General features: G+C 44.5%; 1 protein-coding gene across 8 annotated transcripts in view; it reads left to right on the top strand.

Annotated features, from left to right (window-relative positions):
• ELF5 (E74 like ETS transcription factor 5) overlaps nt 1–13,096 on the top strand; it is a 49,563-nt gene that overhangs the window by 31,120 nt on the left and 5,347 nt on the right. For 5 of the 8 annotated variants that reach the window (XM_057507542.1, XM_057507541.1, XM_036891661.2 and 2 more), the window contains 3 exons: nt 6,474–6,542; nt 7,552–7,747; nt 10,515–12,346. In XM_057507542.1, coding sequence (XP_057363525.1) covers nt 6,474–6,542; nt 7,552–7,747; nt 10,515–10,740 — 491 coding nt within the window. In that variant the 3' untranslated portion in view covers nt 10,741–12,346. Of the gene's footprint in view, nt 1–6,473; nt 6,543–7,551; nt 7,748–8,197; nt 9,584–10,514; nt 12,347–13,096 lie in introns of those variants that run through there. The other 3 variants (XM_036891664.2, XM_036891666.2, XM_036891663.2) reach the window with 3 other exon arrangements.

The following is a 13,096-nucleotide window of genomic DNA, read 5'->3' as shown; positions in this document are numbered from 1 at the left end:
AATGAAGGGTTTTTTATTCAGTGTTTTAACACAAGAGTAGCCACAGCTGTGAACCACACACTGCGGGCTTAAGCAGGTGCGCTGTGCCCCACAGACCCTGGCTGTCCTCCCAGGAGCAGCCCTGTGTGCCTCGAGGTCTCCCAGTCTCCGGCGGTAGGGCATAGCCCCTCATCCCTGTGAACAGAGTCCCTGGCTCTGGCGGAATCCCTTCTCATCCATCCTCAGAAGCCTGGGGGGTGCAAACCCCAGCTTTCTCCACCCAGGCGAAGCCTGGGGAGGAAGCAGCCCCATAGTGCTCAGGGGCCACTACTGAGTCTGTGTCCAAAGGCTTGAGCCCAGGGCAGGCAACTGCTGTACTCTCTAAGCAGCCCTGAGTTTAGCCCTTTCTCAGGGCTCAGGGCTCCCACCTATAAGTGGTATCTTTTTGCCAGACTGCCTTCCTCATAACAAAGGAAGATGATGAGCTAGAAAGAGAAAGGGTGTGCTGTAAGTTCTCTAGAGGGTGTTACCTGAATGTATAACTAGCCCCAGTTTGAGTCAGTGCTATAATAATAATAAATAATAACAATGGCAGCTAGCATTTGTTGAGTGCCTACAAACAGCCAGGCCCTGTGCTAGAATCTTTATAGACATTGTTTCAGGTAATCTTTCCAGTAACCCTAAAAGACAAATCCTAGTACTATGGTATTTTGATAGGGGTAGGAACTAAAGCCTAAAGATAAAGGCAACAAGGTTAGAAGGCAATAGGTGACCCAGGTATGTCTCAACCTGAAGCTCCATACTTCTTTCTCCCCTCATGCATTTCTTTCATTCCCTTTTCATTCTTTTATTCATTCATCAAACACATGTTGAACACCTACTATGTGCCAGGCCCAGAGCAAGGCACTGTGGCTGCAGGGATGAGCACAGCTTAGGTTCTTCCCTCATGGAACAAAGGAGGGAAAGAGACATTAAACAAACAATCCCAATAATAATATGTAACTACCAATTATGATGGTATTAAAAAGTAAAAGGGCAGGATGTCTTCTGTGCGAGATGGAGTAAAGATTTCAATTAGGGACCAGGGAAGACTTTCTGGAGGAAGAGCTATTTAAGTAGGGTCTAAAGGATGAGCAGAAGTTAGCCAGGAAAAGAGGGAAGAAAAGGTTATAGGGTATGAATAGCAAGTGCAAAAGTCCTGAGACAGGAACAATTTTGGAGCCTTTGAGAAAGAACCAAGAGAAGGCTGGAAGTTCTATTACTAGGTGGTTCAGTACAGTAGCCACTAGCTACACGTGGCTATTACATTTAATTAAAATTAAATAAGATTGATATTCAGCTTCTTGGTCATACTAACCACATTTCAAGTGCTCAACAGCCACAGGTTGCCAGTGGCTACCAGGCAGGACTGCTCAGATTTCCACTCAGAAAGTCCTCTTGGACAGCATGTCGGTAGAGCATCTGCAGAGGGCAGAGAGGGAGCTGAGGCCAAGAGCAGGGCAAGGGCAGGGCCGCACAGCTCTCCGAGTCTCGATTTCACTCTGAGCAGGCTGGGAAGCCACTGACGCATGAAAGTGGTAAGATCCCATGTGCATTTTAAGAAGATGCCCAGATGGCTGTGTCTGGGTCCGAAGGGGCCCGGCTAGGAGGCTACGGTCTGGAAGAGGGATGACGGCAGCCCAGACCAGGTGTGGGAGGAGGTGGAGAGGAGTTTTTGGAGGGAGAGGTGGTAAGACAAGGGCTCCGGGCTGGCAGCTCTGCTGGAGCATACACTGGTAGAAACTAACCCTCCTCCCTGCATCAAGAGAGGCACAATTCTGAGACTGAGCTCAGGGTTAAGGAGTCTGGTGAGTGTGTCTAAACACCGGTGCCACAGTCTCTGCCCAACTGCAGCCTCTGCTGCCACAGCCAGGACACCACGGCCTTTGTGCTGGGCCCGAGGCCGGTCTCTGGCTCTCTCACGGCCCCAATGACCACACTTTCCCAAGACAGAAGCCCTAATGCATAGTTTAGTGGGCACTACGGTTGGTATGAAGACAACAGGTTGGTAGATTATGCAGTGAGGCTCTTCTAGAAAATCCAAGACATGTGGTCATGGTGCCTATGGCCCAGGTGAGGTTTCACAGTCACAGACACCCCCAACCCAGAAATGAGTTGTGCCAGTGGAGGCCAAAGCCTGGCCAACTTGGATCAAGATTGGTGGCTATGGTTAGCATTTGTGAAACACTCACTGTGCACCCAGTGCATTGCCATGCGGAGTAGTCTACATACATTAACTCATTTAATCCTATCATAACCCTGTAATGTAGTAGCATTATACCTGTTTGCATCTGCGGAAACTGGAGAAGCAATAACTTTCGAGTAAATACAGAGTTTGGATTCTCAAAGTCTGTGCTTGCACACTGTGCATTCACCGCATGTGCACACGGGCACACATGCTCCCAGCCCCTTCTCTCCATTCTGCTGTCCACTCCACTGAGACCCAAGGCTCAGGATTCCTCTGGGTCTGGGCCCAGCTCCACAATGATTCAGAGAACAGGGTGATTTTCAACTTAGTACCTACTGATGGGACCCAGGCCCAGCAAACTCTGAAACTGTCAGACTGGCCCAGGTGACACACTCAGCCCTTCCCCACTCTGGCCCTTCACTCCACCTGCCCCCTACTACCTTCGCCACAGAAATGCCAGAGAACAAAGCTGACGGCCCTGGGTTCTCTGGTGGGCATCTTCTGCTCCTGAGACTCAGAGCTTCCCACACCCTCCCAGCACGGGCTGCAGGCCCTATGGCAACACTAGTGTCATGGGGATGGAAGGAGCTTGTTTCAGAAACTCTACCCCGCCAACCCGCATCTCAGCTTCTGGACTTCAATCAAGACTGGGAATAGATCATTTGGCCATATTTAACAGTCTCCAGTTTCAAGGCAACCGAATTCCTCCCAACCCCACAGACAGCAGAGAACCCAGGTCATGCCCAACCCAGAGCCCACCTGCAGGAACACACTAAGGATGAAGATAATTGCAGCACGGGGAGAGCTGCTCTCGGAAGCCCACCGACATCCACAGAGAACTTGAGTGGCTTCGTGGTTGCCGCATTGCCTGTGACTGACCTCGACAGAGGTTTTGCTTCAGAAACCCACCTCAACATGACCATCACAGTGATGGCTGCAGCCCCTCTGCCCACACTGCCACCCCCACCACCCCTCCTGCCACCAGCCAAGCAAGGCCTCTGATCTAGTCGACGATGAGCACCTTCAAAGCCGCCTCTGTGAACTAGGAACAGATAAAATAGAATTATTATCTCTGGCAAGACCCACAGGGAGAAACGCCCACTGTCCCCTATCACAACCCTGTCTTTTGCTGATCTGTCCTGTGTTCATACTCTCAGCCAAATAGCCTTCGTCTGAAGCATATGGAAGAAATCATAAAAATTTAAAGGGTGACTCTTTTCCTCTTAATATTTTGGCATTCCAGTGGGAGTGTATTGTCTGTTCAGGGGTTAATAATTCACTTTTGTTTATCTTTACCACTCCATTTGTTTCTCTCTTCTTAAAAGATTAAATTAAGTCAGTGAATGGATCTGCTGTGCAGATAATGCTGTACAGCGTGGCGTTTAATCGGGCAGAGGGCAGAACTCTTTCTTGGTCACAGCCGGGCATCCGTCTGCCCTGCTCACCTGCCTGTAACCTTACTACACCTGGTGGCGACCTCCATTTCCACCTGACTTCCCCTGAGCCTTCATTCATGGTTTGCTCGTGCCTGCCTGTGGGTACAGGCCCTTTTTTCCACATCAAAGCAGTTCCAGACTTTAACAGATGAAAGGGTGGAGAGGAGGCATAAGACACCCTGAAAGTTGAAGGCGTGCATTCAGCCCACTGTTTGTTCCAGCGAGTGTGCACTCCAGCCGCTCGAGCTGAGGGCTCTGACGTCAGAATGCCTGGCTGCAGATTTCAGCTCCACTGTGGGCCAGGCAGGTAACCTGACCTGTGCTTCCCAGATGTCCCCAAGGCTCGCTCCTTTCTGGCCCCAGGTATCTCCTTGTCAGAGAGCCTTCTCTCTTGGCTCTGACTGAAACTGCAAGTTTGCTCGCCCTCTGCCCCCATGCTTTCTCTGCTCCCACCCTGCTGTGTTATTATTCTCCATGGTATTTATGGCCAACCGAAATATTCCACGTTTGCTTGTTCATGGGATGTTCTACCCACTTGGAAGTAAGAGCTCTGAGAAGAGAGACTTGGATTTGTTCCAGGCTGAGCCTCCAGTGCCTGACACAGCTGGCGTGCCATGACTCAATATTCATGAGCCAATGAGTGAGGGACCAGCAGAGAGCTACACAGCCTCTCTACACCTCCGTTTTCTTAAATGCAAAATGAAGATCTTAATGGGATAGGATAGTATACCACAAGGATGGGTGTGCTTGAGTGCCTGGCAGTAATAGCAAATAATCAACAAACATAGCTAATAATTATTCACTAAGTGTCTATTCAACACCTACTATGAAAGACAAATAAAGTAGTAGTTTAACATTAGCTTTGGAATGGAACTGCTCTGGGTTCAAGTGCTGGGCCCACCATTCTGGACCAAATCCTTAAACTCTCTGGGCTTCAAGTTCCACCTCAATAAAGTGGAAACAGCAATATTGCCACACAGGGTTCTTGCAGGATTTAATGAGACATTGTATGTAAAGCACATAGCAAGTACTTGGCATTTATAAGTTCTGCCTAATTATCAGCTAACAGTACCAGAAAAGAGAAGACAAGATCCGTCTTTACAGCTGGGTAGGACCAGTGCCGTAACACTAAGCACCACACGGGTGCCGTAGACAGAGAAGGGACCTCACCCGAAGAGGTCTTGTGTGAGTGAAAGTCTTGCAAGAGTGGGTGGAAGTAGAGAGTGGGGAGCTGTGAAAAGGCCCTGAGGCAGGGAAAACCAAGCCCCATTGGGATTACCTGACCCAAGAGAAGGGAAGAAGTTGGGGCACAGCAAGAGAGAATCCTGGAGGGTTGGGCGGAGGTCAGTTTGGAAAGGCCTAACATGGCAGCCTTCACCCTGGAGACAACAGTGAACCACTGCAGGACGTGAAGCCAGGGAGCCACGTGACCCAGGGGCACTGAGTCAGAGCGCCCTGGGCACAGTGTGGTACCCAGGACACCATCCTTTCCCTGACAGCACACTTGTTCTTTCATTCCCTACTTAGAGTTTACCTACCAGGCTCCACGGTGGGTCTAGTTGGTGTAATCTGGTACATAGTGTAGTGGCCACTCAGTAACTCCTGTGGACACCCACTATGCTCCAGGCACCATGCTAGGTACTGGGGCAATACATCTGGAAGCAGTGGGGACAGACAGTAAACTAAATAAATAAATACATGATATAATATGTTCAGTGGTGATAAACATTACAGCAAAAAATAAAGTAAGGGAAGTGGATATGCAATGTCGGGGGTGGGAGTGTGAGTCCAACTCAGGCAGTCAGAGAAGGCCACACTGGGAAGGTGACTTTGAGCAAAGTCTGAGATGAAGGCATGAACCGTGGAGACAAGGATAGGGCGCCCAGGCCAAGGGAGAGTGAGCACAAGGACCTTGAGGTGGAAGGGGCCTGTGAGTTTCAGAAAGAGCCCCGAGGCCAGTGTAGCTGGAGCCAACTGAGCAAGGGGGCGCGGAGGTGGGTGAGATCCCGTACCATGGAGGCACGCTTATGCAGGTATCTCAAATTGTGACTTACAGCATGAGTTCTAATTTAACTCAGTGTTGAGCTCATGTCTTGCTTTCTACTCTTCATAAGCTCTGGTCTCTGCTCTTACTTGTATCCCTTCCAGTCCATTCTCCACACACTAGCCGGAGGGAGCTTCTTAAAATGTGGATCTTGTCAAACTCCAAAGTCTTCACTTTACCCTTTGAATAATTTCAAGTCCTTACCATGGAAGGAAGGCCCTGTGTGACCTGCCGGCAGCCTGCATCCCCAGCCTCATGGCCTGCCGCCGCCTGGGCACAGCACATGCCTGCCTTCCTGGTGCTCCCTCCGTGCATGAGCCGCTCCTCTCCTCTGGAGCACACATGCCCCCTCACATCGGTGTAAACTCTCCTCTTCACGAGGCCCTCTCTGGCCACCCTGTCTAAAGCAGGGGCTTTCCTCCACCTTCTTTCTCTTATCTGATGTCTTGCTTCCTTCATAACAAAATAATGGGCGGTTTGTTGGTTTCACTTGTGTTTCCCTTGCCCATTAGTCCTTAATTCTGCATGAGCCTGGGGCCAAGTCCATATCCAGCACAGAGCCCAGAACGTGGCACACAGAGGGTGCCTGGTGTTGAATACAAATGCTCCCTAAAGGCAAGCACCATGTGCTGAATATGTTCGCACCTCCCACCTACTAATTACCCCCAAAAGCACCCGTTTCTTCTACCACAGAGGTGTTCGATTAAGATTGGTTTATTCTGGTGTGATCTGAGTGTGCAGGGGGCCTCCAGGTGCCTCCCTACTGCTCTACGTCATTCTGTTTCAGATGCTGACTCCAGTTGCTTAAAAACAAGTGGTATCAAAGCTCAAGACTGTCACAGTCATAGTCGAACGAGTAAGTGTAGATATGCCATTTTGCATTTCTAATTTCAAAAAAATCCAGACAAAGTAATCTACTTTAATAAGCTTTGAAACTAAAGTTTTGAAAGGGGTCAGTTATTCCCAAAAGGAGGTCACAGAGAAATTGACAATGACTTTTATAAATGTTATCAAAATCACATTTCTTTTTTTCATTTACAAATGGTATTATAAGAGTTAAAGTGAGAAAGTAAACACATTTTCTAATCATGTTGAATTTTTGAGTAAGGGTTTATTCCTCTCAGGCTCCTGGGGGTCTTTCTGTCTGAAGAACTCAGGGCCGATAGGGAAAACACTGTGAGTTGGAAAACACTGTGAGTTGGAGAACCTTTCCCCAGCACTAAGATGTAGACAATGCAGAATCAGGCCTGCTTGGCTTGGTCCCAGCCACTTGCTGTGTATAAAATCATAATCCTTTAACCTCTGCTATGAGATGGGTATTTTTATTATCCCATTTTACAGATAATTAGAGCAGATACACAATACAGAGCTAAGAAGAGGTGAATCTAGGCCCCAAACCCAGGCATTGGACTCAGGAGCCAGTCTTAACCACAATATAATAGAACAAGAGAAATACCAGCTTTTCATGAAAAATGTTGTAGGATTGGTCCACCTAGACAGTTGCGGCTCTAGGATCTTAGTACAACTATGCTGTTAGAAAGAAAAATGAAAAGATCATTTGACTGTCATTTCATTAATTCCATAAGAATTAGTACGTAGTCCCACACAGCAAGGAAGGTCCATGACCCCAGCGTCACTAGTCAGTGTGAATTTGGTGTTTTCTGTACATATGTTTTGTAATAGTTTTAACAGAAGACAGACATTTCACAACTCGGTAAGGTTCCAGGTAGAGTGCTTGGTTGTAATTATGGGAAATAACCCCATAAAACAGCAATTCTCATGGGTTAATGAGAAGTTATGAAACTCTTCTCTTAAAATTAAAAAATATATATGTCTTCTTTAATAAGTTTTTTCCTTCTCAAAAGGCCTCCAAAGCTCTCATCTATGGGAATTTGTGCGAGACCTGCTTCTATCTCCTGAAGAAAATTGTGGCATTCTGGAATGGGAAGATAGGGAACAAGGTATTTTTCGGGTGGTTAAATCAGAAGCCCTGGCAAAGATGTGGGGACAAAGGAAGAAAAATGACAGAATGACGTATGAGAAGTTGAGCAGAGCTCTGAGGTAAGTTAATAGCATGAATGCCATGAGCCTTCAGGTAGTTATATAAAATGGCCAGCCATAGAAAATTAAACTGTTTTGCAGCCTTTTACTTGATAATCAAAAGGTCATGAGACAACACTTTGGTTCTTGGTTACAGGCAGGATTATGGTCTGTAAATTGACACGCCATCTTTCTTATTCTTGGCAGTGTCCCCAGGGATCACTCTGAACCCAGGCCATCTCACACACACACACACACAAAACACGTTTTGAACTGAATATGGTGAGGTTCAGTCTTCAAGATGTCTGGGAAAGGTTTAACTGTAAGTTGATAACAGGGTGTGAAAATACCAAGGTAACTAGAGCCTGGCCTGCCTTGTCACCTGAGAGGAATGAGGAGAGAATGTTTATGTTCTGTTGTTGTCCCAGGGTGCAAACTCTCCCCACCTTTCTCTTCTGCTATCACTCGCAGGTACTACTATAAAACAGGAATTTTGGAACGGGTTGACCGAAGGTTAGTGTACAAATTTGGAAAAAATGCACACGGGTGGCAGGAAGACAAGCTATGATCTGCTCCATCATCAAGCTCATTTTATGGATTTTTTTTGTCTTAAAACAATCAGATTTCAATGGACATTTGAAAGTTTTGTTTTTTGTTTTTTTTAAGCCTGCAACTGATAATTTCTCCACATCTCAGCTTACATTTGGACCCAGAGTTGCTGTCTACTTGGGGGTGATGACAGCAACCCTTAAGAAAGTCTTTTTTTTTTTACCTGAAGGGAGGAGGGGCTGACTTTTCATGGTACCTTCATCCAACACCACTCCCCAACCAAGAGTTGTAGAACCACAACAGCCAGTGCCATTAGCTCTGAGAAAAAGTATCTAATCCTGCCATTAGCGACTCATCCAGTGTTCCCATTCCAAAGGTTCAAAAGTTTTCACACATTAAACTCACAGAGGAAAAAAAATGGTTAGTTTGTAATTGATATATAGTAGGAGGGGTAAGACATGGATAAGAGAAACATACTGTAGATTTTAAATTGTTAGAGTCAAATTCCATAGAAAACTTTCTTAATTAATAAAATAGCTAAGCCATCAAGCCAGGAAATGATTGGATTTAGCACAGGTTAATAGTTTCTTAACCAGAGAATCTTTGCCCACTCAGGAACACTCCCGTGCCAACCTTCTAGAGTAACACACTTAAATTTCAGCACACTATTAATCCTTCCTGAGTTTATTACCCCTTTTCTACTGGTGGGAGTGGAGGTGGGGAGGGCATCAGTTTTGCAAAGAGTCAGTCAACAGACACCTGAATTCATTTCCAAATCACTGCTGTTTCTGGGACCCAAGCTGCCAACCTGGTAAAATCGCAGTTTGTTGATTCTGTCTGTGGTCAAGATGTGAAATCCTTACAGAACTGGAAACATCCTGACAACTCTGTAATGGCCAATTAAATTATGAGTCTCTTGTTTTGTCTTCTTACCTGATGTGTATTCAAACTCTAAAACACATATTTCCTTGACAAAAATAGTGACAGTGAATTTGCACCAGTAAATGCTCACGGGTTAAAGTCTGCACTGACGTCTTCTCACCAGTCACTGGTAGGTGAGCCATTAGTGACCTATACACCTAGGTGGACTGCCCCTCCAACTTCTACTTCACCAGGGCAGGAAGCTTCATGCGACGAGGCACTGAACCACAATACAGGCTGAGGACCTCCATGCTTAGAGTTTAACTTCAAAAGGAACTTGTTTTAAAAATGTGAATTACTATAAAATAATCTATTTTTGGATTCATGCGTTTTTCTGGTGGATATAGTTTGTAAACAATGTGAATAAAATATTTAACATGCTAAACCGTCTCTGTATTGTTAAATTTAGTAAGGCAGACTCAGCAAAGCATTGCCAGCCTTGATTACCTTACCATTTCCTAGCATTTAGGAGATGAAGATTTTTAAAAGAGCCTCAAAAGATGCAAGAAATATATGCAGTGATCCCACCGTCCACCTTTACATCATACAACAAAGAACCTCTCACAAAATGGAACACATGGGCCAATGGGGGCTGCAGATATGTTTTTGTATGTGCACATACACACATACATTTTTTGCTTGTTGTTTGAGGGTTTCTTTCATTTCTTATAATGAATTAGTTACCTTGTTTAAAAATCAGAACATTTATAGAAAAATTCAGATTTTCAGCTTCTTTTAAAAAATCCAATCTGGCAACAATAGTTTCTCGGCGCTTTGCAGCGATCACTTCCTGGGGCTAAGTAGAAGCTGCCCTCTGGGCGGAATGACACTTGGCCACCACTTCACTTCATTATGATGTCTAGACATCCAGCTTTGTTCTTGCTCCGCTGTGGTTTGTTTTGTTTTGTACATTTACAATGCACATACATTTTGTATTTGGGACCCCTGTCCAGGCCATATGAAGAGGGAAGTACCATGTTAACGGACTAGATCAAAGCCCAGAGCCCACCTGAAAGGAGAGATTGTCCAGGAACTGGGGGAACTGACAGTGAAGGAGGGCAGAACCATGAAACTCAGAGGGATGGCAGGGAGGAGGCGGGGGCCAAGCAGGCAATGGTGGGCAGGACTGAGTAGTGACACCACCCTGAGGGGGACATCAGCAATTCGCAGGGAAAAAAATTAATCCCTCTGCTACTCAAGAATGTTTTGTTTTATAAAACCATTAAGCCAGCATCCTCTTTGTATTAGCTTTCCAGGGTTGCCCATGACAGATAACCAAATTTGGTGGCTTAAAACAATAGCCATTTTTCTCTTACAGTTCCAGAGGCTGGAAGACTGAAGTCCGGGTGTTGGCAGAGCCCTGTTGCCTCCTAGGCTCGAGGGGAGAATCCTTCCTTGCCTCTTGCAGCTTCTGGTGGCTTCAGGTGTTCCTCAGGTCACGGCTACAAAATTCCAATCTGTCTCCACCCTCCCATAGCCTGCCCCTCCCCCTCCCCTTTGATCTCCTAGGGGGCTATTTGTCACTGGACTTAGGGCCCATCTGAGTGATCCAGGGTTTCATCTTAAGATCCTTAACTTAATGACTCTACAAGAACTTTTTTTTTCCAAATAAGGTCACTTCACAAGTTCCAGGGATTAGGCTGGGAACATATCCTCTTGGGGACCATCATTAACTCACTAAATGATGAGTTGAAACATGAATTGTACTTAAACCTATAGCTTCGTGTTACAATCATTAAAGAATAGAAAATACAAAAGACAACTTAAAATACCACACTTTAGGTATACAACACCGAAGCAAAATGATAAAAAATAAAAATGACAATGCAAAATACACTTATAAAACTGTCAAATAAGGGATTAAGTATTTCCTTTGTAAAAAGGATCACAGTAGAGCTTTTTCCATAGGGAACTTCCAGTATTGATATAGGATTGTTTAAAATCCTCAAAATATTAAAAAATATACAGAACGTTTTGAGCTCACCTCGACTAACTCTTCACTTCTTTAAAAGCTCTGATAAGGATTTTAAAGCCTTCGATTTGTCTTATCAGATCATCTACAGTGGAATGTGGCCCTTTGCTTTTTGGTAATACCAGGAACTAAGAGGCAAAAAAATGGTCCAACCAGTTTGCTCATTGGTTTTCTCTCAGAAACACAAGTGCTAAATTCTTAACACTCATTTCCTTAGCAGAGATTCCCAACTCAAGTTACACCCCATTATCAGGCAAACAAAAAAAATTAATGTGGTTTGAAACCAAAATTCTGTCATTGAATTTGAAATGAACAAGGCAATCCTTCAGAGAGCTTCCAAAAGCCCAGACCAAGTCCTCATTTTAGAAGATCAAGTGATAGATTTAAAAATACCCGGAGTCGATTTTTAGCAGTCTGCTAGAGGTAAGCGAAAACGCTTTAAGAAAGTAAGAAATGAAATATGAGAAATGGATACATTTACATGAATAGCCATGGCAGCATTACTCATAGTAGCCAAAAAGTAGGAACCACCCAAATGTCCACCAACTGGTAAATGAGTAAATAAAATACATCATAGCAATACTTACATGCCACAACATGTAAGAACCTTGACAACATTATGCTAAATGGAAGAAGCCAGTCGCAAAAGACCATTGTATGATTCCATTTAATGTATTGTATGACACCACTTAAATGAACTGTGTGGAGTAGGTTGATCTATAAACAGAAAGTGGGTTCTTAACGGCCAGGAGTCCAGGCAAGATTAAGTTGGGGAAGTAATGACAATGGTACAGACAGGTTTTTTGGGAGAGTAATGAAAATGCTATAAAATTCATTGTGTTGATGAATGCACAAATCTGAGCATATACTAAAAACCATTTAATTGTGTACTTTAAGTGGGTGAATTTTATGGTATGTGGATTATATCTCAATAAAGTTTTCTTTTTTAAGTTCCTGATTATCAACTATGTCAAACACTGCTGAGAGGCCACATGAGACAAGGAATGAGAATGGACCATTGGATCTTATTTTTTTGGTAGTAAAATACACATAACATAAAATTTACCACTTTAATCATTTTTAACTGTATAGTTCACTGGTATTAGATACATTCACATAGTTGTACATCCATCAACATCATCCATCTCCAAAACCTTCTCATCTTCCCATATTGAACCATTAAAAAATAATTCCCCACAAAGCAATATGGAGGTTCCTCAAAAAACTAAAAATAGAAATACCATTTGACCCAGGAATTCCACTCCCAGGAATTTACCCAAAGAAAACAAGTTCTCAGATTCAAAAAGACAGATGCACCCCTATGTTCACTGCAGCACTACTTACAATAGCCAAGATATGGAAGTAACCTAAGTGTCCATCAGTAGATGAATAGATAAAGAAGATGTGGTACATATACACAATAGAATATTATTTAGCCATAAGAAAGAAACAAATCCTACCATTTGCAACAACATGGATGGAGCTAGAGGGTATTTTGCTCAGTGAAATAAGTCAGGCAGAAAAAGACAAATACCAAATAATTTCCCTCATTTGTGTAGTACAACAACAAAGCAAAACCAAAGCAACAAAACATCAGCAGACTCACAGACTCCAAGAAGGGACTAGCGGTTACCAAAGGGGAGGGGTGGGAGATCATGGGGAAGACAGGGTAGCACAGAGAAGACTAGTGACTCTGTGGCATCTTACTACACCGATGGACAGTGACTGTAATAGGGTATGAGAGGGGGGACTCGATAATATGGGTCAGTGTAGTAACATTGTTTTTCTTGTGAAACCTTCATAAGAGTGTATATCAATGATACCTTAATAAAAAAAAATAATAATAATAAATCCCCACTTTTTCCTCCCCAAATCCCTAGAAAGCACTATTCAACTTAATGTCTCTATGTACTTGACCACCCTGGGTA

This window comes from Manis pentadactyla, chromosome 9, assembly GCF_030020395.1.
Source record: "Manis pentadactyla isolate mManPen7 chromosome 9, mManPen7.hap1, whole genome shotgun sequence".
Taxonomy (NCBI): Eukaryota; Metazoa; Chordata; class Mammalia; order Pholidota; family Manidae; genus Manis; species Manis pentadactyla.
Note: the sequence above shows the minus strand (reverse complement) of the source record. Positions and strands in the feature narration are given on the sequence as shown.